At 43.3% G+C, this 26,293-nt stretch overlaps 1 protein-coding gene across 1 annotated transcript in view; it reads left to right on the forward strand.

Annotated features, from left to right (window-relative positions):
* Positions 1 to 23,791, forward strand: part of SHC4 (SHC adaptor protein 4) — a 44,200-nt gene extending 20,409 nt beyond the window's left edge. Inside the window, exons 3-12 of the mRNA XM_070953660.1 lie at positions 7,771 to 7,834; positions 8,651 to 8,770; positions 9,516 to 9,569; positions 10,687 to 10,738; positions 13,074 to 13,200; positions 15,011 to 15,188; positions 15,778 to 15,838; positions 18,663 to 18,782; positions 19,576 to 19,829; positions 21,994 to 23,791. Of these exons, the coding sequence (XP_070809761.1) occupies positions 7,771 to 7,834; positions 8,651 to 8,770; positions 9,516 to 9,569; positions 10,687 to 10,738; positions 13,074 to 13,200; positions 15,011 to 15,188; positions 15,778 to 15,838; positions 18,663 to 18,782; positions 19,576 to 19,829; positions 21,994 to 22,137 (1,174 nt within the window). The 3' untranslated portion in view covers positions 22,138 to 23,791. The remainder of the gene's footprint in view (positions 1 to 7,770; positions 7,835 to 8,650; positions 8,771 to 9,515; positions 9,570 to 10,686; positions 10,739 to 13,073; positions 13,201 to 15,010; positions 15,189 to 15,777; positions 15,839 to 18,662; positions 18,783 to 19,575; positions 19,830 to 21,993) is intronic.
* Positions 23,792 to 26,293: the final 2,502 nt, after the last annotated feature.

A 26,293-nucleotide genomic window follows, 5' to 3' on the forward strand; every position in this document is an offset into this window, starting at 1 on the left:
GCCTGGACCTTAGAAAGTGCAGTGGAATGGCTCTTTCACCCAATCTCCTGAAGACATTGGATCAGATAGAATATTTCATAGGATGGGAGGCATCTAGAGGCTGTAACTTCTGTATGTGCTTGGATCCCATGTCCAATTATCCATACTGGTACAATAGGACTGGGTGTTTTATTAATATGATTTATTGGGTTAGGGATTTTCTGTCTTCACTGTGAGTTGTATTGTGTTGTGGGGGGTGCATTGAGGGAGCTCAACCGATCTCATTGTACATATGTTGTGCACAGACAATAAAGATGTGACATTTGAAATCCATCATAGAGCCATGCAGGCAAGGGCTGTGTTTGTACCATAATCCAACTGTATTACGGACAACCACTTCATGAATGAATTGGAAGGGTTTCGAGTATCAGACTATGCCATGTGATTTATGGGACTAGAATTGGCTGTGTTTGTATAACCTGTTAGGCTATAACAGTTATTATAAATCATAGGGGCTAGGTACGTGCCTTCTGTTAAAGCATAAGCCACAGTTCCCAATGTATAATGGTTGGGTAGCCAAGCATGATGTATGGAAGAAGTTATTATGTGATTGCTGCAGGCCAGTTCACTCCTAGGCATCTGAGGGAGCAACTCTCCATTCAGAGTTTTTATAAAAGGAGAAGAAGAGTAATGGGGGGCTCACTGCATCTTCCTCAGAAGAACATCCAAATGTTCCATATTTCTTAGGAGACTTTTGTTAAACAGGGGTGTCAAACTCAAGGTCTGGGGGCCGGATCCGGCTCACAGGGTACTTAGATCTGGCCTGCAGGGCTGCCCTGGAAGCAGCAAAAGACCGGCCCGCAGTGCCTCTGCCAGTGAAAACGGAGCTCGGGAGGGCCGCGAGTGGCCCTCCTGAGCTCCGTTTTTGCTGGCAGAGAGTTGCAGGAGGTCATCACAGCCGAAAACAGAGCTCGGGAGTCCGTTTTCTCTGGCAGAGCGCTCGGGCCACCATAGGTGCCCCCGACATGAGTGACATTGAGCTGGCCATGCCCACCCTGGCCACGCCCACTCCACCCCCTCCCCCCGAGGTCAAACACAACCCTGATGTGGCCCTCAATGAAACCAAGCTTTGACACCCCTGATCTACAACTATAACACTCAGAAGCAAGCTAGAATGAAAATGTTTCAAGCTACTTTCCCCATTTTTAAAACACTTTTGTAAAGTTTTAATTTACACGTTTCCCAAAAAAGGGGAATCGGAACAATCAAAACACAAACCCACGTGCTTTGGGTTTTAGCCGAGATACAAGCCTTAGTAGGCAGCCTGCCTTTTCCGGAGTTAAACGAGGGCATCCTGTTGTGTGGGATTATATTAAAACAGTTAGCCCTGTTTCTGCAGTAAATATCCTCTGTCTGTTTGGCAGGGGTCCCTCTGTGTGGTCAAATGAGAACCTGGGGAATATTATATGAAGACTGGGTTTGAACATCACGTGAAACCATAATGTGCTATGGTAACCTTGCAATTTTTACTCATGATTTTATAACTTCGACTGAAGTATCAATAGGGGATTGAAGACAACACAACAGAGCGTCAATTACTCACTAAACCTGGGGTGTCAAACTCAATTTTATTGAGGGCCGCATCAGGGTTATTTTTGACCTCACCGGGGGGGAGGGGGAGCTGTGTGGCCAAGGTGAGCATAGCCACTTGACGTCATTCGTGTTGGGGGTGCCTGTGGTGGCCCGAGCACTCTGCCAGTGAAAACGAGCTCCCGAGCTCCATTTTCGCTGGCAGAGATACCATGAGCCGGTCCTTCACTGTTTCCAAGGCAGGCCAGATCTAAGCATCCTGCTGGCCATCTCTGGCTCCCTGGCCTTGAGTTTTGACACCCCTGCACTAAACCATAAAACATAGCTTTCACACCAAAATGGCTGCGTTCCGAACATTTGCTAAACTATACACATAAGTTGGGTTTACAAATTGCATACAGAACAGGGATGAAATCCAGCAGGTACTGACAGGTTCTGGAGAACTGGTAGCGGAAATTTCGAGTAGTTCGTAGAGCCGGTAGAGGAAATTTTGAGTAGTTCAGAGAACCAGCAAATACTACCTCTGGCTGGCTCCAGAGTGGGGTGGGAATGGAGATTTTGCAATATCCTTTCCCCAGGAATGAGGAGGGAATGGGGATTTTGCAGTATCCTTCCCCTGCCATGCCCACCAAGCCCCGCCGACCAAGCCACACCACACCCACCAAGCTCACAGAACTGGTAGTAAAAAAATTTGGATTTCACCACTGATACAAAAGATGTTTTAACGAACAGTTGTCGATTAAACCTTTGGTTGTGGTCCAACCGCAGTGCCCAGGTTCACAAAAGCCGAAAACAATCCCCATCAGGCTTGATGAGAGACTCCCAATCTTGGCTTGATACTGATGTGTGAACCCAGGTCTAAGCCTTGGAAACAGCCAGAGAACATCACTTGAGATAGGAGGCTTCTGAAATTGCAGAACCGATTCGGTCAGACAGCTTTGTCTCAATGGCTAAACATTCAACTTTGTTATTGCGTACAATCCCTTTCTGTTCTGCGGGTAAAAAGGCAGGACTTCTGAGGTTTAAAAGCCCAACTTCAAGGGGATTCTTATTCCTTGACATCAGCCCACGTACTTTGCTCTCCACTGAACTTGGCAAAACAATAAACAAAGTAAAGCAGTGTTGTTCCCGAGTTGCTTCTCCTCCAGGGAACAATGCTGGACTCTCCTCTGTCTAGAGGCACACAATCCTGGAAGGAGGGGAGGAGGAGGCATTGTGGGAGCAGAAATTCCATGATACCCAAGAGTTATCCAATGACTTTTTGGTGTTTTGGGACAAAGGGGGTACCGATTCCTCAAATGCAGACTAGAATTCTTTTTCCCCAGCCTGGTATCTTCTAAAGCAGGTTTCTCCAAATTTGGCAACTTTAAAACTTGTCATTTTCAACTTCCCGAATTCTGGGAGTTGAAGCCCACAAGTCTTACAGTGGCCAAGTTTGGAGACCCCTTGTTCTAGAGCAGCGGTCACCAGCTGGTGGTCCGTGGACCACTGGTGGTCCACGAGAAAATTTTGGTGATCCGCAGAAAAATTATTTGCATTTTTTATCTTGCACTAAATTAGGGGTCCTACAGCCCCTGGGCTGGATACGTGCAATCAGTGGTGTGATTCAAGTAATTTAACAACCGGTTCTCTGCCCTAATGATTTCTTCCAACAACCAGTTTGCCAAACTGCTCAGAAAGTTAACAACCGGTTCTCCCGAAGTGGTGCGAATTGGCTGAATCCCACCACTGCGTGCAATGAATGTTTTGTTGCTGCAGAGAATTTTCCCCCTTCGGGGTCTTTTTGTGCGGGTCGGGGGGGGGAGAAATTCTGACTTGGGGTCTGCTTCAGCCTCCTGGTGTGGGGCTTTGGGCGAAGGCTGGAGGGAAGTGCCACTGGTGGCGAAGAGCTGGAGGGACTCATTCCAGTGGGACTGCATCATAGCCTGGAACTGGCTGACCATCTCAGCCCACTGAGCCTCCAGACGCCGGTACCTGGCCTTGCACTCCCGCAGGTCTTCCCTCTGCTTGGAAAGCCTATGCTCCTAGTCCTCAGTGAGGTGCTTCTGCTGAGCCTCCTTCTCGGTCAGATCCAATTTGAACTGAGCTGTTTTGCCAACTCTTTCTCGTGGTGGCTGCTTAGCTCCAACAACTGCTTCCTGTTGGGACCCTAAGGAGCCCGGGCGGGCAGGCGAGGAGGGTCTGGGAGGAGAGGGGTGAGTAGAGGCCAGCGAGGTGCCCCTCAATGGGAGTGACACTGAGTTGGCCATACCCACCCAGTCACATGACCACCTAGCCACACCCACCCCGCCGGTAAATTACGTGCAGCAGAGTTGACTACACTTGGGTAGCTGCGAACATGTTGCTCCTAATAAAGAACTGGATTTCTTTTCAAACTTGGCTCTAGGCTCATGAGTTAATTAGGGCATTCGTTGGAATCCTGACAGCTAGTCAACTCTGCCGCATGTAATTTATTTTGCATGTCTCCCATGTAAGAAAGTGGTGAGACTTTAATCATGTAGTCGTAGCCGCCATCTTGATTTCCATTTTTGAGTTCTCTCTGGAAACCCTTCTGCACTGTTGAACTTAGGTGGGAGTTTTTAGTGGTTGTTAAGGCTGCTGTGTGTTTCCCATATAATTTGTAACCTATGCTTAATTCTTTTACACGTTGGGTGAATCCACCTAATAGTTGTCTATGGAATGACGCTGTCTTTAATTTAGTACAGTGCGTGAGTTCCATCTATCCAACAGACCATGAGTTGGTCAGGGGTAAAGATTCTTTGATGCTGTAGAATTGTGCTGTTGGGGAAGGCTCTTGAGAGTCCCTTGGACTACGCGGAGATCAAATTCAATCAATTCTGAAGGAAATCAACCTTGATTGTTCCTTGGAAGGACAGATCCTGTAAATCCTGGAAGCCATATTTTACGTCTGGGCCTTCAGGACTGCCACATCTTCTTCTGTGGGAAAATGGGAGGGGGGATTGCATAGAGTATAGATGATATGTGGTCAAAATAACATTCCTTTCTCAGAGAGTCAAGGACACATTGCCCTGGCACCTGGAGTCGGATGACTGGGGAGTGTCTTCAGTTTGAAGCTGAAGCTCAAATACTTGGGTCACAAAATGAAAAGGGAGGACTCCTTGGGAAAGACACTGATGTTGGGAAAGATTGAAGGCGAAAGGAGAAGGGGACGGCAGCGGATAGGATGGTCTGATAATGTTGATGCAATTTGGACAAACTCCAGGAGACAGTGGAGAACAGAGTGGCCCAGCATGCTATGGCCCATGGGGTCACAGAGAGTTTTAGGCACGACTTAGTGACTGAACAACAACACAACAGCAACAAAGATCCTTTAGTGTTTAGCGAGCAATGTTCTATTGGAAAAGCAATGTTCTGTTGGACAATAGTGAGAACCATTTGGGAGCCATTTTTTTAAAACCCTGCGAGTGGAAAATTACCGTGCGGGATAGCAGTTCCCAAAATTCTGATATTTTTCTCCTCTCAAGAATGAGAATCCTTGTTATGGGGTTGCTTGGGCCTTACTCATTCTACCCAGTGGGTTCTGGAGGAAGCAACGGAGTATTCATCCTTTGCCAAATGTTGGTTGCCTCCACGTTCCCCTTATTTCATTCAGCCTCTCTGTTCCATTCACTCCTGGGCTCCTGGGTGGGTTTCATAAAGGGTTTAAAAAAAAAAACACAACCTTAATAAAGGCCAATTTAATTGCTGAGGAATCTGGCAAGGCTTTTTTCTCTCATTAGCTGTTTATGGGATGGGAGTGAAGCTGAGCTCCATTGCAATGAATGCATTTATTTACATCCTGCTATTTTCCTAAGAGCACCCGAGAGATGGCGGCAGTGTAATAATAAAATCCATATAATTGCATCATTTAAAAAAAAAAAAAGCAAGGATATAATCCTGCTTTCAAAGCTGTAGTAAAATATATTCAGTGTTTAAACCTATTAGCCTAGTGAGGTCATCCAGATAAGGAGTACTGGAGTGCTAGCTCTACCCTTATTTTAGCAATAGCAATAGCACTTAGACTTATATACCGCTTCACAGTGCTTTTACAGCCCTCTCTAAGCGGTTTACAGAGTCAGCCTATTGCCCCCAACAATCTGGGTCCTCATTTTACCCACCTCAGAAGGATGGAAGGCTGAGTCAACCTTGAGCCATTCAGGATCGAACTGCTGGCAGTCGGCAGATTTAGCCTGCAATGCTGCATTGTAACCACTGCATCACCATGCCCTCCCTCCCTCCCTCCCTTCCTTCCTTCCTTCCTTCCTTCCTTCCTTCCTTCCTTCCTTCCTTCCTTCCTTCCTTCTTTCCCACTTAGCAATAGCACTTAAACTTATATATCGCTTCATAGTGCTTTTACAGCCCTCTCTAAGCGGTTTACATACTCAGCGTATTGCCCCCAACAATCTGGGTCCTCATTTTACCCACCTCGGAAGGACGGAAGGCTGAGTCAACCTTGAGAATGGTGAGATTCGAACTGCCAAACTGCAGCTACCAGTCAGCTGAAGTAGCCTGTAGTACTGCACTCTAACCACTATGCCACCTCCGCTCTATTCTGGAGGTTTACATTAATAGAATCTTACCTTTCTGAACGCATCCCTCCTTTCCTTCACTTTTATGTTGCCCAAAAGGAAGGAAGGTCTCTTTGGAGACACTTTTGTCACCTCTTCTCCTTCAGACTCAAATTTCTTTGGTCAGACCATTGTCCATTCTTAGGCTCTGCCTCCTATCTCCCATCCCCCATACCATTACAAAACCAAAGATGGATAGATGGATGGGGATTGGTGTGTGGGGATGGATGGGTGGATGGGTTGATGGGATTAGATGGATGATAGGTGGGTGGGTGGGTAGGTATGGATGGATGGATGAGGTAGATGGGTAGAGAGGTTGAATGGGGATGGATGGATAGGTGGGTTGATGGGGTTGGATTGATGGATGGGTGGGGATGGATGGATGGGTGGGTGGGTTGATGGGATTGGATGGATGGGGATGGATGGATAGGTGGGTTGATGGGGTTGGATTGATGGATGGTTGGGGATGGATGGATGGATGGGTGGGTGGGTTGATGGGATTGGATGGATGGGGATGGATGGATGGATAGGGTAGATGGGTAGAGATGGATGGGTGGGTGGATGGGTGGGTTGATGGGATTGGATGGATGGATGGATGGATGGGGATGGGTGGGTGGGTTGATGGGGATGGATGGATGGATAGGATAGATGGGTAGGGTAGATGGGTAGAGATGGATGGATGGGGATGGGTGGGTTGATGGGATTGATTGGATCAATGATGGGTGGGGGTGGGTATGGATGGATGAGGTAGGTGGGTAGAGATGGTTGAATGGGGATGGATGGGTGGGTGGGTTGATGGGATTGAATGGATGGATGGATGGGAATGAATGGCTAGATTGCAGATAAATAGATGGCAGATAGGTAGCTGATAACTAACCCTCGGCCAGTTACTGTTCCTTTCTCATCCAAACCTACCTTCTAGGATGATTTGGGGGCAGAATTGGAAGAAGTGTTGTCTATATTGAGGCTTTCAGCTCTTAGAGAAAAGATGGTCCAGAACATCTGGAAGCACCAGGCTGGGGAAGGCTATGCAACATCAATAGTGGAGAAAACCCCTAATGAAGCAAAACAAGGCACTTGATTAGTGACGGCCATGTGCCCCACTGGCTCCAAACATACAAAGTATTTGTCAGGTTTCGAGGTCGTCTCAAATAAATTGCATTTCAAACAAAGTCTTTGATGAAAAACTCCCATTTATTAAGCACGACATTCTAACTCCGACTCCATTGTAGCCAACACTGACTTCCTGACCCAAAACCCTCCCTTTCCTTTCCCCACTCCTCTGCACTCATTGGCCATCTTCCAAGTCCCTCTACCCCTAATCTACTGCTCCAGTTCAAAGGAATTTCCCCCTTCCCATCCCATCTCCTAGGGGATATTATCTCCAGGGAAAATAAGTAGGTGAAAAATCAAACGTCCCTTTCCAGACGCCTCCGCTTCTCCTTCTTATGTCATCACTAGAGTAAATGCAGCTTGAAGTGCTGACAGTATTATCCTAAGACCACAAATAATTTAAATCTCAGAAAGAAAGGCGAATCTGAAGTTCTATTTAATGCTGCATGGATCCTTCATGGATAGTTTCTCTCTCCCCCGTTTTCGATGTAAATCCTTTTTCCATTTTTTGTTTTTCCAGGGAAGCAATAAGTCGTCTGTGTGAAGCTGTGCCAGGAATACATGGGAACACCAAAAAACGGAAGGTAAATCTATCTTTGACGGGCCAAGTAGCTTCTTTGAAGGAAAAAAACTCCCTCTGGGCCTTAAGAGGTTTACCTTTTCCTTGAACCATCAACATATATAAAATATATCTGCATGTCTTAGGGATGAGTCTTAGGGCGGAGCCTCGAGCTGCCATCGCTACCGGTTCTCCGAACCACCAGCTGTCATAGCTACTGGTTCGGCTGAATTGGGCCGAACCGGGAGCATTTCACCCCTGCCCCACCCTCCAGGCATGTGCACGTGTTTCCTGCACACGCCCCACACATGCGTGGCAGAGACCTGAAAATCAGCTGGCCAGCGGGAGGCGTGTGCACATGCGGGGTGGAACTAAGCTGGGTGACGGCTTGTGTGCCAGCAGAGAGGGCTCTGTGTGCCACCTGTGGCACGCATGCCATAGGTTCGCCATCACAGACTTAAGGTGTCCCACGACACTTCTGGTAGGAACCTTGTAGCAAACATCTGGCAAAGAGCCTTGGTAGTGCAGTGGTCTAAAGCACCCTGTTATTAAGAACAGCTGCCTGCAATTACTGCAGGTTCGAATCTCGCCAAGGCTCAAGGTTGACTCAGCCTTCCATCCTTTCTAAGGTAGGTAAATTGAGGACCCAGTTTGTGGGGGCAATAAGCTGACTTTGTATAAATATACAAAAGGATGAAGGCTATTGCTTAGCGCATTGTAAGCCTCCCTGAGTCTCCGGAGAAGGGCGGCATATAAATCAAATAAAAAAAAAAAATGAAACCATTGACTTCTGTTAGGTGACATATGAAATAAGAAATCAACATTCTGCTTGTCTTTACAGCCTCCGGCTAAATTTCTTTCTCCTGTGCTTGGCAAAAGCAATCTTCAGTTTTCTGGCACACATATAAAACTGACCATCTCAACAACCAGTCTTACTTTATTGAACACTGACAGCCAGCAGGTAGGTAGGGTTGGTCCTTCAGGCTCTGATCCAAGAAGCATGGGCTGCAGATCTAATGTTTTGCTATAACTTGTCATGAATCATTTTGCTTTTGAATGCACTCTATTGCAATACCCTAACAAAGTTAATTTGGTTTTTTTTCCCTATCTTTGAGTCAATGTTGACTCCTGGCAACTATCTGAACTGGTCCCTGCAGTTTTGGGACAAGGCTTTTCAGAAGTGATTTGCCATTGTCTGTTTCCTAGGGCTGACAGACAGTGACTGGCCCAAGGTTAACCACCTGGCTTTGTGCCTCAGGTGGCACTAAAACTCATTTCTCTTCGTTTTTAGTCCAGTGTCTTAACCCAGGGGAGTCTCCAACCTTGGCAACTTTAAGACTTGTGGCCTTCAACTCCCAGAATTCCTCAGCCAGGGGAATTCTGGGAACTGTAGGCCACAAGTCTTCAACTTTCGGGCCAGGGATTATATGCATCTCTATAGGATCTTTCAGGGGTGTGCAGATGGAGACTTTGCGTTTCATACAATAGCCAGAAGCTGGGGATATATGGCTGTTGGAGGAATTTATCTGTTCTGAGCATTTGGTCTTTTTTCTCTGCTTTTGGGTGCTTCTATCGGACTACCTCCGGTGGTCTGTAAGCAGAATTTATGAATTCTGAATATGATGAGCTTTGCAGAGATATTTTTCCAATCGTTTCTGGTTAAGCTATACATGGACTTCACAGATTTCTTCTTTTTTCCTTCCCAGATTATTGCAAATCATCATATGCAGTCCATTTCATTTGCCTCTGGAGGGGATCCAGTAAGTATAGAGGTTTTATTTATTTTATTAATTTATTTATTTTGTCAAGCATGTATAAGATAGCAGAGTATCATGTATAAACATGATTATGAATACATGAAATGGCTACGAATAAATGGGGACAGTAGGACAGGGACGGAAGGCACGCTGGTGCGCTTACGCAGGCCCCTTACAGACCTCTTGGGAATGGGGTGAGGTTGACAGTAGACAGTCTAAGGTTAAAGTTTTGGGGATTGGGGGAAGAAACCACAGAGTCAGGTAGTGCATTCCACTCTGTTGCTGAAGTCATATTTTCTGCAATCAAGTTTAGTGTGGTTTACCTTAAGTTTGTATCTATTGTGTGCTCGTGTGTTGTTGTGGTTGAAGCTGAAGTAGTCACTGACAGGTAGGATGTTGTAGCAGATAATTTTGTGTACTACGCTGAGGTCAGACCGAAGGCAGTGTAGTTCTAAGTTGTCTAAGCCCAAAATTTCAAGCCTGGTGGCATAAGGGATTCTGTTCTGAGCAGAGGAGTGGAGGACTCTTCTCGTGAAATATCTCTAGACTCGCTCAATTGTATTTATGTCTGATATGCAGTGCGGGTTCCAGACAGATGAGCTGTATTCGAGAATTGGTCTAGCAAATGTTTTGTATGCTCTAGTTAGCAGTAGAATATTACCAGAGAAGAAGCTACGCAAGATTAGGTTAACGACTCTTAATGCCTTTTTGGCAATGCTGTTACAGTGAGCTCTGGCACTTAGATCATTAGAGATGAGTACTCCAAGGTCCTTGACAGAATGAGGATTGTCTACGAGGTCATGAAGAACATGCTGGAAATGAAACACAATTATGAATGGGGGCTAACAGAACTAGTGGCAGAGCTGAATCTCATCAAATTTGGAATACGTTTCAATGATAGAAGGCAGCCTATTGAGGAAAATGATGATTAGAGTGAAAAACACCTGTCACTCGAAAATGCAATTCTCTCGGTCTTCCTCTCGTTTTAATTTTTTATTATCTTTTTTTTGTAACCTTCCTTTCTTTGACCATTGAAACCTAGTAGATGTAGATTGGCCATTTAGTAATATAACATCAATATTAAAAAATACTTATTCCTTTTGTTTTATGTGCATTTTAGGATACTAGGGATTATGTCGCCTACGTTGCTAAAGATCCTGTTAATCAAAGAGGTAAACCCAATAATTTCTTGAGAAAAAAATCTGGGGGTGATGGCATCTTTTCATTGGGAAAGTTATTTTTTTAAAAAACATATTTAATTTCTTCTCTATCTTTATCGCCCAAGTATGAATTCAGTGGGAAACTTTCTTATTTAAAAAATAATAATTTAAAAAAACGGAGCTTTGCTCGTAACCTATTTGCAGTCATTCTTCCTAATTTATTGTTATAAAAGTGCCCTCTGATGGCTAAGATGAGGAAGTGTGGCTCGGAACGAAGGAAGTCTCTATTAAGGATATTCTTGGCTCATAACCGATGTTGTGGGTTATTGAGCAGAGTACCCTTTGAGTAAACGCATGAAAAGCGACTGGGAGTGGTTGTGAACAATCACAGTCAACACACAAACACACTGAGTTGTTGTAGTCTTTTACTTTTAGAAAAAGTAAAGCAAAGTCCAAAAACAATCCAAGTCATCCACAGATAAGACGAGAGTTAGAAGATCAATCCAGGGATATTTCAAGTACAAAGTCTTCTTACCAGTTGTAGTCATACACAATAAAACAGTTCTTCCTGAGTTTCAAAACAGGAACAAGTTCAATATCAAAACATTCAATAAATAGTAGAAAACAACATGTAGCTATGATCAAACAGTGATCATGCAGAGAGATCAGGTAGAGAGTTACAGCAAATAAGCAGGTAAAACGGTGTAGTATCCACACAAGCCATGATCATGACTTCCCTTAAGTACATTGGCTACAGAGCTTAGCCAATCAGGATACAGGATGATGCAATACAGTCTTAAAGCAATATAATACCTTTCTGACTGCAAACATACATTGTTGGTTTATATATTGCCTGACTAACTAGTTAGACAAATAACAATTTCCTAACAGTCTCAATCAGATTTTCAGTGTAACGTTCTTTACAGGCCAGGAATTAGCAAAAACTATGCAAACTATCAAAATGTGGTTTTTTTTGCAAGCCAAAAGGCATAACGGTACAGTATCTGGAATAGGGGTGGGTTCCACTTATGTTTACTACCGGTTTGCAACAGGAGCGGGAAGCTTCTGTGCATGCGCAGATCATCAGTGATGACGTCAGGGCGGGTGGGAGGAGCCTCCTGCCGCTAATACTACCGGTTCGCAAGAACCGGACCGAACTGGGAGCAACCCACCACTGATCTGGAACATTCTGTGCTGCAGCCTTTTCAAACAGTTGCCCTTCATATGAATTAGATTTTAATCGCCCTGAATCCTACAAGCCACACTTTCCAAATCCAAAATGCAGTAAAAAAAACAAAAAGGAAAAAGCGAAAGACTTGAGTCTGTTCCGTTGCGATTCTAAACTTACAAGTAGTCTCTTGTATTTTTTTCAAATTTAATTTAATTGAGCCTGGCATTGTGACTGTAAGTCACAGTAGTTGTTCGACGGTTCTCCTCATGTAACAGTAACAGAGTTGGAAGGGACCTTGGAGGTCATCTAGTCCAACCCCCTGCTCATGCAGGAGACCTGTACTAGGGATTCGAACCGCCGAACTGCCGACCTTTCTGATTGACAAGCTCAGCGTCTTAGCCCCTGAGCCATTTAGTCAGGCTCCAATTTCATAACATTTTTTTTGCAGTGGTTATTAAGCAAACACCACAGTTGTTATGCAAATCCATTTTACCCAGTGAGTGTTTTTTGTCAGAAATGGCGGGAAACAGCAAAACCCCCTCAAAAATCATCACAGGTCACAGGAGACAATGAGATACCCCACAAGCATTTATACAGGTGAGCCGGTTGCCAAGCGCTCAAAAAGCGACCTCACATGACAGACTCCTGGCAACGGGCTCATCTTTATGACGGTCCCAGCGTCCTTGCGACCTTCTGACAAGCAAAGTCCACAGGGAAGCCAGATTCACATAACAACCGTGTAATTAACAAAACTGTAGTGATTCACTTTTCACAACTGCGGCAAGAAAGGTCGTAAAATGGAGCAAAACTCACTTTTACCATGTTTCCCTGAAAATAAGTCCGGGTCTTATATTATTTTTTTGCTCCAAAAGATGCATTAGGGCTTATTTTCTGGTTAGGTCTTATTTTTTTGGGGAAAATACGATACTAATTGCATCCGTCTGGCTGATGATCTTAACTAGGGCTTATTTTTGGGGGTAGGTCTTATATTACGAGCATCCTGGAAAATCATGCTAGGGCTTATTTTCCAGTTGGGTCTTATTTTTGGGGAAACAGGGTAACAAATGTCTCGTTTAGGAACAGAAATTTTGGGCCCCAACTTTTGGGCCATAAGTCAAGGTCTACCTGTGTTTCTTTCACATCCCTTTTCCTTGTGGCTGTTTTTTTCCCTCCCAGCATGCCATATTTTGGAATGTCCCTCTGGAATCGCTCAAGAGGTCATCAATACCATCGGACAAGCTTTTGAGCTCCGGTTCAAACAATACCTGAAAACTCCTCCTGCTTTGATTGCTTCCAAAGAAAGGTAAGCAAAGGCTTAAATTGGGAGGCAGCTGGAATGGCACAGGTAGTCCTTCCATTCATTTAGCGACCGTTCAAAATTACAACGGCGACTCGTGATCGTTTTTCACGCTTATGACCGTTTACAGCATCCCCATGGTCATGTGATTAAAATTCAGATGCGTGTATTTATGATGGTGACAGTGTCCCGGGGTCACATGATCCCTTTTTGTGACCTTCTGACAAGCCAAGTCAGCGAGGAAGCCAGATTCACATAACAACCATGAAACTAAGTTAACAACTGCAGTTATTCACTTAACAACTGGGGCAAGAAAGGTTGTAAAATGGGGCAAAACTCACCTAACAACTGTCTCGCTTAACAACGGAAATTTGGGACTCAGTTGTAATCCTAAATCGAGGACCATCTAATGTGCGAATGGCCTTGGAGACAGGAGGAAGAACAGCAGGCTAGGTTAATAAATAACATAAATTCACATTTATTTAATTAATCGTGTTACATTAAGTTGGGATTCCAAACTTGCGATTCCGAAAGGGAAACAAATTACAGATTTCAAATTGAAAGGGATTTCTTGCAGTCGTACCATGAAAGGTTTTACTTGCTGTGCTGTGTATTGCTTAATGTTTTGCTAGCTGGATCAGATTTATTTTCCAGTTTAAGAGTTCAGTTGTGTTGGATTTCAGCATTCATATCGTTTGAGAGGTATAGGCCTTTGGTACATGAACTAGGGGTGGGCTGCTGGGGGTTCGCAGGGGTTCGGGAGAACCTCTAGCTAAGATTCTGTGCAGTTTGGAGAACCCCCCCCAAATCCCACTCCTGGCTGGCCCCACCCCACCCTTCCCCGCCTACCCCGCCCCACCCTTACCAGGAGTCCCCATGCAGCCCGTTTTAGATCCAGGTAAATACAGGGCACGTGCAGAGGCTTGGGGAAGGCGAAAAATGGGCCTACCGGAAGTTCGGGAAGGCCGGAAACAGGCCTGTTTTCAGCCTCCAGAGGGCCTCCGGAGCCTGGAGAGGCCATTTTTGCCCTCTTGGAGGCTCGAGGAAAGCCTCCAGAGCCCGGGGAAGGCAAAAACGCCCCCCCCTCCTGCCGTGGTGCAGGAGGCCAACTAGGCCACACCTACCATGGCCACGTCCACCCAGTAACCGGGCAGAGAACCCCTTGCTAACATTTTTGAAGCCCACCCCTGCCTGAAACCTAAGACAATTGGAGGGCACCAGGCTGGAGAAGACATTGTTATATTCTCACACTGTTATATTCAGCGTTGATCCCTCTGCCCCCGGGAGACGAACAGATGGAAAATGTCTTTTCCAGTTCCTGTGAATCACATAATTAAATTCTTGAGTCATGTTCTCCTAATCAAACTTCCTGGCCCCATATTCCTTTCCTGTTCCTGTCTGTTCATCAAATTATGTCCTTATAAATTAAAAATCAAGAACTCAACACAAGTTGTTCTTTTCAGAAGACAAACTATAAAGCGGGTGGGGAGGGACGCTTATATCCCCACCCTTATCCTCACCCTTGTTTCCTCCTACCCCCCCCCCCCAATTTTAACAAGAGAATCGCTCCTCCAGTGTTCTCCCAACTTCTATGAGAAGCAGCTCATAGATCACCAATGTTTGTGTCGTTGGGAGGAGGAGATGCGAAGGGGCCGCCATGCATTCATAATCAGCTTTAGACTTCTTGACAGTTCCAAATAAGGAGAAGGCTTTTCATAGTTCATTGTGATGACTGGCTTCCTTACTTTACCCAGCTGCTTTTTAAAAATCTGAGTGTGGTGCTGCTATTTCAGCTGTTGCTTGGTTTTTTGCACAGAGAAGGGGTGAATCTTGATGGATCCACCTGGAATATTCAAGAGAAGGAAGACTGTGGGTACTATAATGAAATTCCTGGGAAGGAACCTCCTGTAGGTGGGCTGTCTGATGTCAGGCTGAAGATAATCCCGGAAGAAAGGATCAACCGTCCCATCCCTACTGAGCAGCAACAAAGTGGAGTAAGCATATGTGTAATCAGCTTCATTGAGAATCACACCAGGTTTACATTAGAATATATTTCATGCCTTCTGGAATAATCAGTCTGAACTCTTTGAGTTAATCTCCTACCTGTCAGGGTTCCAAGTAACGCCCCCAATGATAGAAAACTCCAAGGCTTAAGTTTCCTCAAAGTTCCATTTTATTAGAGATGTCATATTGGCACATCTGGGAAAACCCGAATCTGAAAGCTTCCAGGTTTTCCCCACCCAAAGGAAAGTCCACGTCCTTGCCCAACATCCACATGTCCATCTCATGATGGTGCAATCCAAACACCGTCCCAACTGGAGATGCCTCCCAGATCCAGTCGTCCAGGTGCAGGGCAAGATGGCCTTGACTCTCTGAGAAAGGAATGTTATTATGACTATAAATCACCCTGGCTCCATACAATTCCCCCTCCCAGTTTCCCACAGTAGTAAATGTGGCAGGCCTGAAGGCCCAGCGAAAAAGATGGCTTCCAGGCCTGACACTACTACTGTTCAGAATCTGAATCTGCTGAGAATTCCTCGTAGTAATTTGCTTCTGTATTTCTTTTTTCCTTTTTTGTTTTAGGATGATGGTCCCAGTTCTAAGCAGCTTTATGAAAACTGCCCGGATGAGCACAGAGCACTAGGTGGGTTGCCTGTATCTTACAGAGAGCTGCTTTGTGCCTTCTTGTCTTGGTAAAGGAAATGATCATAGAATCCAGTCTCAAATCTGTTTGTACTCCAAAACTGCCTCCATCTTGACCAATAGCTAATACAGGAGGAGACCAACTGAAACGAACCATCCTCCATTCAGCATGCCTGGCACTAAATTACAGGCAAAGAGAAGTAGTGCAAAGATCTTCTGTTCAACTGGCATATCCTGAGCTGGGTTTTATACAGCTTCACGTTCACATTCCAGAATAGAATACCTAGAATAAGGTATTGCCATTTTGATCTGGTTCAATAAGCCACCAAATGAGTCTCCCAGGACCCATCAAAGGTGGAAGAGCATGAGGACTTCTTGGGGACAGTCAAGACTTATGCAGTGGTGGGATTCAAATAATTTAACAACCAGTTCTCTGCCTTAATGACTAGCTGGGTAGGTGTGGCTTGTTGATCATGTGACTATGTGGGCGTTGTTAAGGATATTGTTGTTGTGTTACCAACCAGCAGAGTGTAGAGCACAGAGAAATGTTGCTGAGAGCAATGAATAAGAGATGTGCAAACTGATTTATCAAAAGTTTACTTTATAGTTAAAAAACAGTCTCATAGTCTTTAAATCAATCCAAGTCTTTGCCAGTTAAATCAGTCCAGTGATACAAAAATCTTCTTACCACACAAACAGTAGTTGGTTAGAATAATAACAACAATAATAACTCTGGTTCACAAACCACGATGGTAGCAGATCCATCCAACGATGATAGCGCAATGATAGCAACTCCACACACTATAGTAGCATATCATCAACTGAATACTTTACAGTGCCTTTCTTAAATATGTTTACAACCAGTGATTATCTAATTACAGCATGACTCAGCATTACAATGACTCAGCAGGAAAATTTTAAAGTCACACAATACATATTCATATTAAAGTCACAGAACACATATATTGCCTGGACAACTTGTTAGGCTCAAACCTTATCCTAACAGGCGTGGCCAACTCAACATCACTCACGTCGATGGGCGCTTCGCCTTAGCTGTTACAATGTAATAAGGGTTAACCGGAGAGGCAGTTTCTGTAAGCAGGGCAATAAAGGTTAGGCTAGAAATAACACCAGAATGTTTCCTTCCTGCCTTCCTTACAGGATTAGCCCTGTAAAGTGGAAAAAAAACAAAATAGGATTTCTTCCAACAACTGGTTCTCCGAACTGCTTAGAAAATTAACAACAGGTTCTCCCGAATAGGTGCGAACTTGCTGAATCCCACCACTGGACCTATGAACCCCCAAGACTTCTTTTTGAGGCCACCTGAGACTTCCTCAGGAGGGTGCTACTGGAATTCAGTAGAAACTAAAGCATCTGTAAGGAAGAAGAAGAAAGAGAAGGAGAAAAATGCTTCCCTCCACCTCCAATCATTATTCCATTAGCCCTGTTTACATAATCTTCCGGCCATGTTCTTAGTCATGCTAATGCAGCACACACTTTTCTAATGAGTTCTAATCACACTGATTAGAATTCACCACATTGCAAAAAAAAAAAAAAAAAAAAAGTATTAGTACCGCTTTATAAAGCCCTAGTAAGGCCACAAGTGCCTGCATCCAGTTTTGGCCACCACATTACAAAAAAGATGTCGAGACTTTGGAAAAAGTGCAAAGAAGAGCAAGTAAGACGATGAAAGGCTTGGAGACAAAAACATACGAAGAACAGTTGCAGGATCTGGGTTTGGCTAGCCTAGAGAAGAGAAGGACAAGGGGGAGACATGATAGCAGTATTCCAGTATTTGAGAGGCTGCCACAAAGAGAAAGAGGTCAGATTATTTTCCCAAGCACCAGAGGGCAGGGCAAGAAACAATGGATGGAAACTAATCAAGGAGAGAAGCAACCTGGAATTGAGGAGAAACTTCCTAACAGTGAGGACAATTAACCAATGGAACAGCTTGCCATCAGAGGTTGTGGGTGCTTCATCAATGGAGGTCTTTAAGAAAAGATTGAACAACCACCTGTCTGAAATGGTCTAGGGCAGTGATGGCTAACCTTTTTGCCGTCGCGTGCCAAAAGCAGGGGGAGCGGGAGGTGGTCGCTCACACGTGTGCCCACAACATTTAATGCCTCCCTGCCCCTGCACATGCGCCCCCCCCCCCGCTTTGGGCACGCAACGACAAAAAGATGACCAGTGGGCCCGGTAGGCCTGTTTTTCACCCTCCCCAGGTTCCTTAGTGCCTGGGGAGGGCAAAAACGGCCTTCCCCACCACCCCCCGGAGGCCCTCTGGAGGCCAGAAACAGCCCATTTCCTGACTTCCCGTGGGCCCGGAAGGCCTGAAAATCAGCTGGTTGGCGCCCACATGCATGCCGGAGCTGAGCTAGGGCAACGCTTGCGTGCCCACTGATATGGCTCCGCGTGCCACCTGTGGCATGCGTGCCATAGGTTCGCCATCACGGGTATAGGGTCTCCTGCTTGAGTAGGGGCTTGGACTAGAAGATCTGAAGGGTCCCTTCCAGCTCTATTCTGATTGATTGATTGATAGTATTATACCGGTAGTAATTATATTTAAGTCAGAATGGGATGGTTTAGGTATTTTCCTTAACAGTGGTTTTTCTTTAAGACAGACAGCATGTTAGACATAGGGTTTTTGTAGGTACTACTATTAGGATACTAGGAATACTAGGAAATCAGACATCCTTATCTTTTCTTGGTGAGATAACATAACTCGCATTAATTTGGTTAACTTGGTAGTATTTTGTGCTGTTGAATAAGCTTTTGAGGGTTTAAAAAAAACTAAAGAAAGATCTCCTTGTGATGATTAATTGCAGATATCAGCAAACCCACTCAGGCAGCAAATCAAGATGCTCCATTGCTGAAAAGCAGCAGCAAAGTGGATCTTTTTGATGACCCTCGATATATCAATACTCAAAACTTACAAGCTGCATCAGGTATGACCAGAACCCTCCCTGCAGAACAGAATTCTGCAAATCCAGCTCCTCATTTCAAGTCCGTTTCTATTTCTGCAAATCCGTCCCTTGCAGCTTTGAAAAGAAACACGAATGTTATAAAGGAATTCACAGTGTGGTTTGAAGCAATGCTAAGCTTTTCCTTCTAAAGGCAGTGCCAAGGTCACGGAATAGAATCATAAAGCTGGAAGAGATTTAGATCTTTTATTCAGACCTGTGGCTCTCCAACCTTTGAAAGCTGCAGTGATGGAGCACTCACGACTTCAGGAGCCAAACTGTTCTATTACAGAATAACAACAGATTTGTGTCTCTCTCCATAGAATAGAATAGAATAGAATAGAATAGAATAGAATAGAATAGAATAGAATAGAATAGAATAGAATAGAATTTTTTATTGGTCAAGTATAATTGGATCCACAAGGAATTTGTCTTGGTGCATACGCTCTCAGTGTACATAAAATAAGATACATTCATCAAGAATCATAAGGTGAGCTCCCGTTCCTTGTCCCAGCTTCTGCCAACCTAGCAGTTCGAACGCACGTAAAAAATGCAAGTAGAAAAATAGGGACCAACTTTGGTGGGAAGGTAACAGCGTTCTGTGCGCCTTTGGTGTTTAGTCATGCCAGCCACATGACCATGGAGACGACTTCGGACAGTGCTGGCTCTTCAGCTTTGAAACGGAGATGAGCACCGCCCCCTAGAGTCAGGAACGACTAGCACATATGTGCGTGGGGAACCTTTACCTTTACCTTTATGTCTTTTATTTCATTTTCAGAAGCCTCGGAAACTGCAGAGCAGAAAGGATCTGGTGACATGGCAGGCCTCGGATGCATCACAGATGCAAAGACACCTCTTTGGAATGAAGAATGTTATCACGGGAAGATATCCAGGAGACAAGCTGAGACTCTCTTAAGAAACAATGGAGACTTCCTGGTACGGGAAAGTACAACCTCACCTGGCCAATACGTCCTGAGTGGGCTGCAAGGAGGACAAGTGAAACATCTCTTGTTGGTGGATCCTGAAGGCAAGGTAGGAACAACTGAGACATTGTTTTATTCAGAATGTAATTTATAATTTGTTGTTAGTTGCGAAGTCGTGTCAGACTCATCGCGACCCCATGGACAATGTTCCTCCAGGCCTTCCTGTCCTCTACCATCCTCTGGAGTCCATGTAATCTCATGCCTACTGCTTCAGGGACTCCATCCAGCCACCTTGTTCTCTGTCATCCCGTTCTTCTTTTGCCCTCAATCTTTCCCAGCATTAGGCTCTTCTCCAGCGAGTCCTTCCTTCTCATTAGGTGGCCAAAGTATTTGAGTTTCATCTTCAGGATCTGGCCTTCCAAAGAGCAGTCAGGGTTGATCTCTTCTAGGACTGACTGGTTGGATCACTTTGCAGTCCAAGGGACTCGCAGGAGTCTTCTCCAGTACCAGAGTTCAAAGACCTCCATACTTTGGCGCTCAGCCTTCCTTATGGTCCAACTTTCACAGCCATCCATTGCAACTGGGAAAACCATAGCCTTGACTATACGCACTTTTGTTGGCAGGGTGATTTATAATAGCTTTATAATAAGAAACATTCTGTGGTATTGAGCATTTAATTTCGCATTACTTAAGAAGCTTTAGGATTAAAATGGCATGATAAAGTTAAACAAAATAGCACTTTTACTTTCAACACCAGTATTTCTTAACTTTGGTAACTTTAAGATGTGTGGACTTCAACTCCCAGAGTTCCCCAATCAGCTTGGAATAGAAGAACAATGGAAAGAAACAGCCGTGTGGGTTTTTTTCTTTTTTTAGAAGGGGGCAGAATAAATTCCTTGAGAATTGAATGCTTTTGACTCAGTTCTGTCATTGCCTTTCTCAACTAACCCGGTGGCAACCAAATCATCATTTTACTTGCTTTCCTTGAATGAGGATTGCATCTGAAGAACAAAGGAGAATATTTGTAGTTCGGGGTTGAAATGAAGAGGCCCTTTGGTACTCTCTGAGCTTGGTTCTTTTCTTGCAGATGTTTCATGATCCAAATTAGGTAACACCATTTATTTATTTATTGGTTCGATTTATATGCCGCCCTTCTCCGGAGACTCAGGGCAGCTTACAATGCGTTAAGCAATAGCCTTCATACTTTTGTATATACCTGCTTAGTAGGGCTTTCGGTCCCCCCAAAGTGGTGTTCTTTTTTATACAAAGTCAGCTTATTGCCCCCACAATCCGGGTCCTCATTTTACCTACCTCGAAAGGATGGAAGGCTGAGTCAACCTTGAGCCTGGTGAGATTTGAACTTGCAGTAATTGCAGGCAGTTGGTGTTACTTAACAGCGCTTTAGTCTGCTGCGCCACCAAGGCTCTTTAATTTCATAAATTAGCACTAATCACTAGCACTGATCATTAGCACTGATAATGTTACCTAGTTTGGGTCATGAAACATTTGCAAGAAAACAACCGAGCTCAGAGAACACCAAGGACCCCTCAAAGCTATGGTCATAAAGTAAGACATTCTGTTAAAAAGATACTAATGACCTTCAAATCAGGGATATCCATGAAGGGAATACAAAAATCAAGATGATAGCTGTGATTTGTGATCCAATCCTAAAGTCTTCTTTGGCCCATTCTGCCCTTGTAGATGCTCTTGTCTTGGATTGCTGGTCAACCATAACATAGTATACTTTTAATATCAAAACTTGGATTTGGGGCAATCCAAAAATTCGCTAAGCTCCAGGAAAGTTGCAAACGCACGAAAAAATTAACCCAGTCTCCTTTTACAGTGTGTTTCAAATAAACAAGAATCTTTAGTTATGTTTGTAGGCCATTATTTTTGAATCACAAGACCCATTCATCACTAAAAAAACACCCCTGATAATGACTTTACAAACTGGTTAGGTCCTATTCAAGTTTTATTATTTGTTACAGAGGTATATCAAATACATACAAGTAAGTGGTGTATTGGTTTCTTCCCCACCTTAACACCAGGGGTGGGCTTCAAAAATCTTAGCAAGGGGTTCTCTGCCCAGTTGCTGGATGGGCGTGGCCATGGTAGGCGTGGCCTATTCGGCCTCCTGCACCATTTGCCTTCCCTGGGATCTGGAGGCTTTCCTCGAGCCTCCGGGAGGGCGAAAACAGCCTCCCCAGATATTGCAGAATTTGAAGACCTGATGCTTACTAAATTCTTGGATGCTCTTTTTTTTCTTTTTCCAGGTTAGAACCAAAGATCATACATTCGATAATGTGGATCATCTTATCCGCTACCATATGGAGAACAAGTTGCCAATTATCTCCTCTGGAAGTGAATTAAGGCTCTGCCAGCCTGTAAGGAAAGGGTTAGGGGCAGCTGCCTTCTAAGAAATAATTTTGTTGACTCGTATTCTTTTCAAGATCATTCTTTTGTCACCGTCTCCTCAACATCCCTAGTGACTTATTCTGGATTCATTTCCTGCGCACAGAATTCGACAAAGAATAGGAGACGCCTCTTGATGAGGTTGCAGATTTGTGTGTTTGTCTAGGTCTCCGTCCAATGCGTTTGTCTAATCGATATTTCTCATCCTCAACCATTTTAAGTTGTGTGGACTTCAATTCCCAGAATTCCTGAGTCAACATGGCTGATTGGGGAATGCTGGGAGCTGGAGTCCAAACGTTCTTGGAGTGGGCGGAAATTGAGAAATTTGAATTTAATCCCACCTCTATGTTGCATCTGACTAGCGACAAGTATTTTACTTTTGCAAAACATATCCCTGGAGAGACCAAGAGGCTGGGAAGAAATCAAGAGCCAGAGGTACTCAGAAAACATTTTGAAGAGATCAGAAAAAGATGTCAAAGCACAAACCAACCTTCCCGAAGCAAAACTTACTTGAAGATGTGCCTTTTAACGTAAGAGATTTGGGGAAAATGACTCATATTTTTACCAGAGCTGTGGGTTTTTTTTTTTTAGCTGATAAATAAATTTGAGTCGTTCCTGGGCTGATTTCAAGCAGCTTGAGAAAGACTGAACTTGATTTGCATTTGGATGAGAGACCTCAAGGAAATCTCAGCACTGTAGCTCGATCTGGGAACTCAAAAAACATTCTGAAAAGGACCACGGAAACCACGTGTCTCTTGCTGCCAAGGAAATGACATTTGTGTGTCCATGATGTCAACAGGCATCAAAAGCTCAGTTCATTTTGTAAAATATACTTTTATTAAAGATGCTAAGAATAGAAGGCAAAAACTAATAGAAATGAATATAGAATGAGAAAAAGAAGAGAAATTAAAGAACCAGCTAAAAAGTGCATGAAAGAAAAAAGTAAACAGAATAGAAAAGAAAGAAAAAAGTTGCTCCCGATGTTTGAAACACCTATAAGTACAATTATAAATTTACCTCTTGCTCTGTGGTTACGGTGTAACTCTTCCCCCCCTATAATTTATTCTGTCTAATCAGCAAAACCATAAATCGTTATTTTTGTTTCTGTTTCATGCAACAAAGTCTAAGGGATTTGCAGTCAGCAATAAACAGATTATTTTATTATTAAAGATCCTCACCAATCTACCTGATGCTAACTGCTAATTGGACCAGTTATAGGTTGCTAGTTTTTAAATGAGGCGGCAATGCTTACTAAGTTTATAGATGGAAATTAGTTATCATTTTGAAGCGGACGCTAACAATGTGGTAGATTTAGACTTATTATGCAATCCTATCATATATTGCAGTTCTACCAGGATGCCAAAGGGTTTGCAAAAACTTAATCTGCAAAATGTTTGCCTACTGGCCTGTAGGTAAAGACACTGGAACTGAACCAGCAAAAATAAAAATGACAGATGCAAATAGTATGGGGAGCTTGAAATAAAAGAAAGCAATCATACATCATATTTCAGGGTTAAGCGAATACATCGTTTTGTTTAGAAGCTATTTTGTTTTTTTTAGTTGCACGCTTTCTATTTTCCTTCGTTCCGTATTTTGTGGGATTGGGTTTCATTTGTTCCTATATTAGTTACGAAAAGAATTTTTTAAAAATAAATGTTCATGCCGCATTATCCCTGTACGTGTTTTCAACTGGAAATATTCTGTAAATCAATATGCCTTGGAGTGGTTCTGTTTTTTATATATATATATTGTGGAGAGAAAGAGATTTCTGCAAATCTATTCCTTGCAGCTTTGAAAAGAAACCTGAATGCTATCAGTGAATCCAGCATTGTTTGAAGCAATGCTAAGATTTTGCTCTTAAGGGCAGATTCGAAAATCACAGAATAGACTCGAGGAAATTGGAAGAGGTTTTAGAGTCTTCTAATCCAACCCCATACCAAGAGCAGGTATCCCAGACAAGTGCTTGAATTTCTGAAGTGAACACTTAAGCACCCTCACCTTGGCTGGGTATTGCTAATCTCAAGGGCCATTTTTGCATGCCAGTTTAAGCCAGGAATCCTGGCTTCCTAAATCAGGATGCTAACAAGCGTAGAGCTGATCCATTCCTCGCAGTGTGTAAGCAGAAGAGGGGTAACGTTGAAAGTTAGAACTAGGGCCAACACCTAGATTTTAAGCCAACCACAAGCACTTGCATGGACTCAAAAATAATCCTAAATTCAGATATCATATAAACATGTCCTTTCTTAGTTTCTTTACCTGCTTAAAAGCAAGCAGTTAAGAACTGGTACATTGTGGTTTATTAAGCTGTAGCAGGAATGGATTTTACTTTTAAATGCACACCTTTAGTATTGCATTGCACGTGATAGATAGACACAAAATAGAGTTTTCTCAGGGTATCTTCAAATTTATATGTGTACACATACACACACACACAATGCCATCAGATTCATATTTATAAAAGTTGGCCAAGCAATAGACTTGTAATTCTCTCCTTCAATTCTCATCCCTGGAAATTAGAATGTTATCCATACAGCAGCAGTTTCATCTTTACGATCATAATGTTTGCAAATAAATTTTGTCTGTGGATCTGTTTTCAGAGGCATGGTTTCTGTCCCACTTTCAATGCGCGGCTTGCCAAATAACGATCAATGTGTAATATGTTGAGTGATCAGTAATATCTGCGATCAGGGCAGTGGTGGTTGCCCCTGGTTCGAACTGGTTCGCAAGAACCGGTAGTAAAACCAGCGGGAGGCTCCACCCACTGACCCGGACGTCATCATAGGTGATCTGCGCATGCACAGAAAAGCGTGCATGGGTGCAATGCAAACTTGTAGTAAAGGTAAGTAGAACCCACCCCTGGATCAGGAAGACGTAATATGGGTGTAGATTAAAAGAGGAAGAATCAGATAAATGGATACTTTTGTATTAAGCCATCACTTAGTTTGCATTTGGCTTAATGCACACATTAAGTGCAATCAACTATTATGTTTCATAAACAATAGATTTTGACTTAATCTTTTTTTACCAGTTAGTAAAAAAAAATCTAACACAACTGCTTGCTGAGGGTAATTTGCTTTCTATATCCCTGGAAAGGATCTTATATGGGTGTGAAATGTTTTTTGGGTCATTTTTGCAGAAGAGATCCATTCTTTTTTTTTTTAATTTTTTTTTTAATATAAATATTCTATCTTCCCTTAAACAGTGTGTCTATGAATAACCATCAAGATTTACAACAGCATTCATTACTTTGATATTAATTCTCTGATCTTACAATTGTAATATTGAACATAGTAAACCTATTCATTTTTCCCTCTTAACATATCTTCTAATAAGAATCTAATAATAATATTAAGCATAATAATCCTAATAACCCTAATAGTAACAATCGTCATATTGTTTACACTTCTATCTTATATTTTCTACTTTAATCTCCTTCTTTTATTTCCAACTTCCATTTTTATTCTCTAACCATTGATAAAATAGTTCCCGTATTGTATAATATTCAGTTTGTTCTCTCTCAATTGCAAGCGTTAATCTGTTCATTTGTGCACATTCTAATATTTTTGATTTTTTTTAACGTTTTGAAAACCTGCCCCTCCTCACCCCTCAGTTCTAATGCTCAAGATAAATGAGCTCCGTATGTATGGTTTTTAAATCTATGCCAATGTTTTTCAAACTTGAAGTGGACTTGAACTCCCAGAATTCTGGCTGGGGAATTCTGGGAGTTGAAGTCCACTCCTCTTAAAATTGCTAAATTTGGGGGGGGGCACAACCCTAATCTATGCCTTTAGTATGTTATTTACCTTAACAGATTAACAGAGTTTGAAGGGACCTCTTATAGGTCATCTAGTCCAACCCCCTCTCAAGCAGGAGACCCTACACCATTTCTGACAAATGGCAGTCCAGTCTTTTCTTGAAAGTCTCAAGTGATGAAGCTCCCACAACTTCTGAAGGCAACTTCTGTTCCATGGGTTGATTGTTCTCACTGTCAGAAAGTTCCTCCTCATTTCTAGGTTGAATCTCTCCTTGGTCAGTTTCCATCCATTATTCCTTGTCTGGCCTTCAGGTGCTTTGGAAAAAAGCTTATTTTAATAGAATAGAATAGAATAGAATAGAATAGAATAGAATAGAATAGAATAGAATTTTTATTGGCCAAATGTG

The sequence above is a fragment of the Pituophis catenifer genome, unplaced genomic scaffold (assembly GCF_029215685.1).
Source record: "Pituophis catenifer annectens isolate HBS135680 unplaced genomic scaffold, rPitCat1.0.hap2 SCAF_14, whole genome shotgun sequence".
Classification (NCBI taxonomy): domain Eukaryota; kingdom Metazoa; phylum Chordata; class Lepidosauria; order Squamata; family Colubridae; genus Pituophis; species Pituophis catenifer.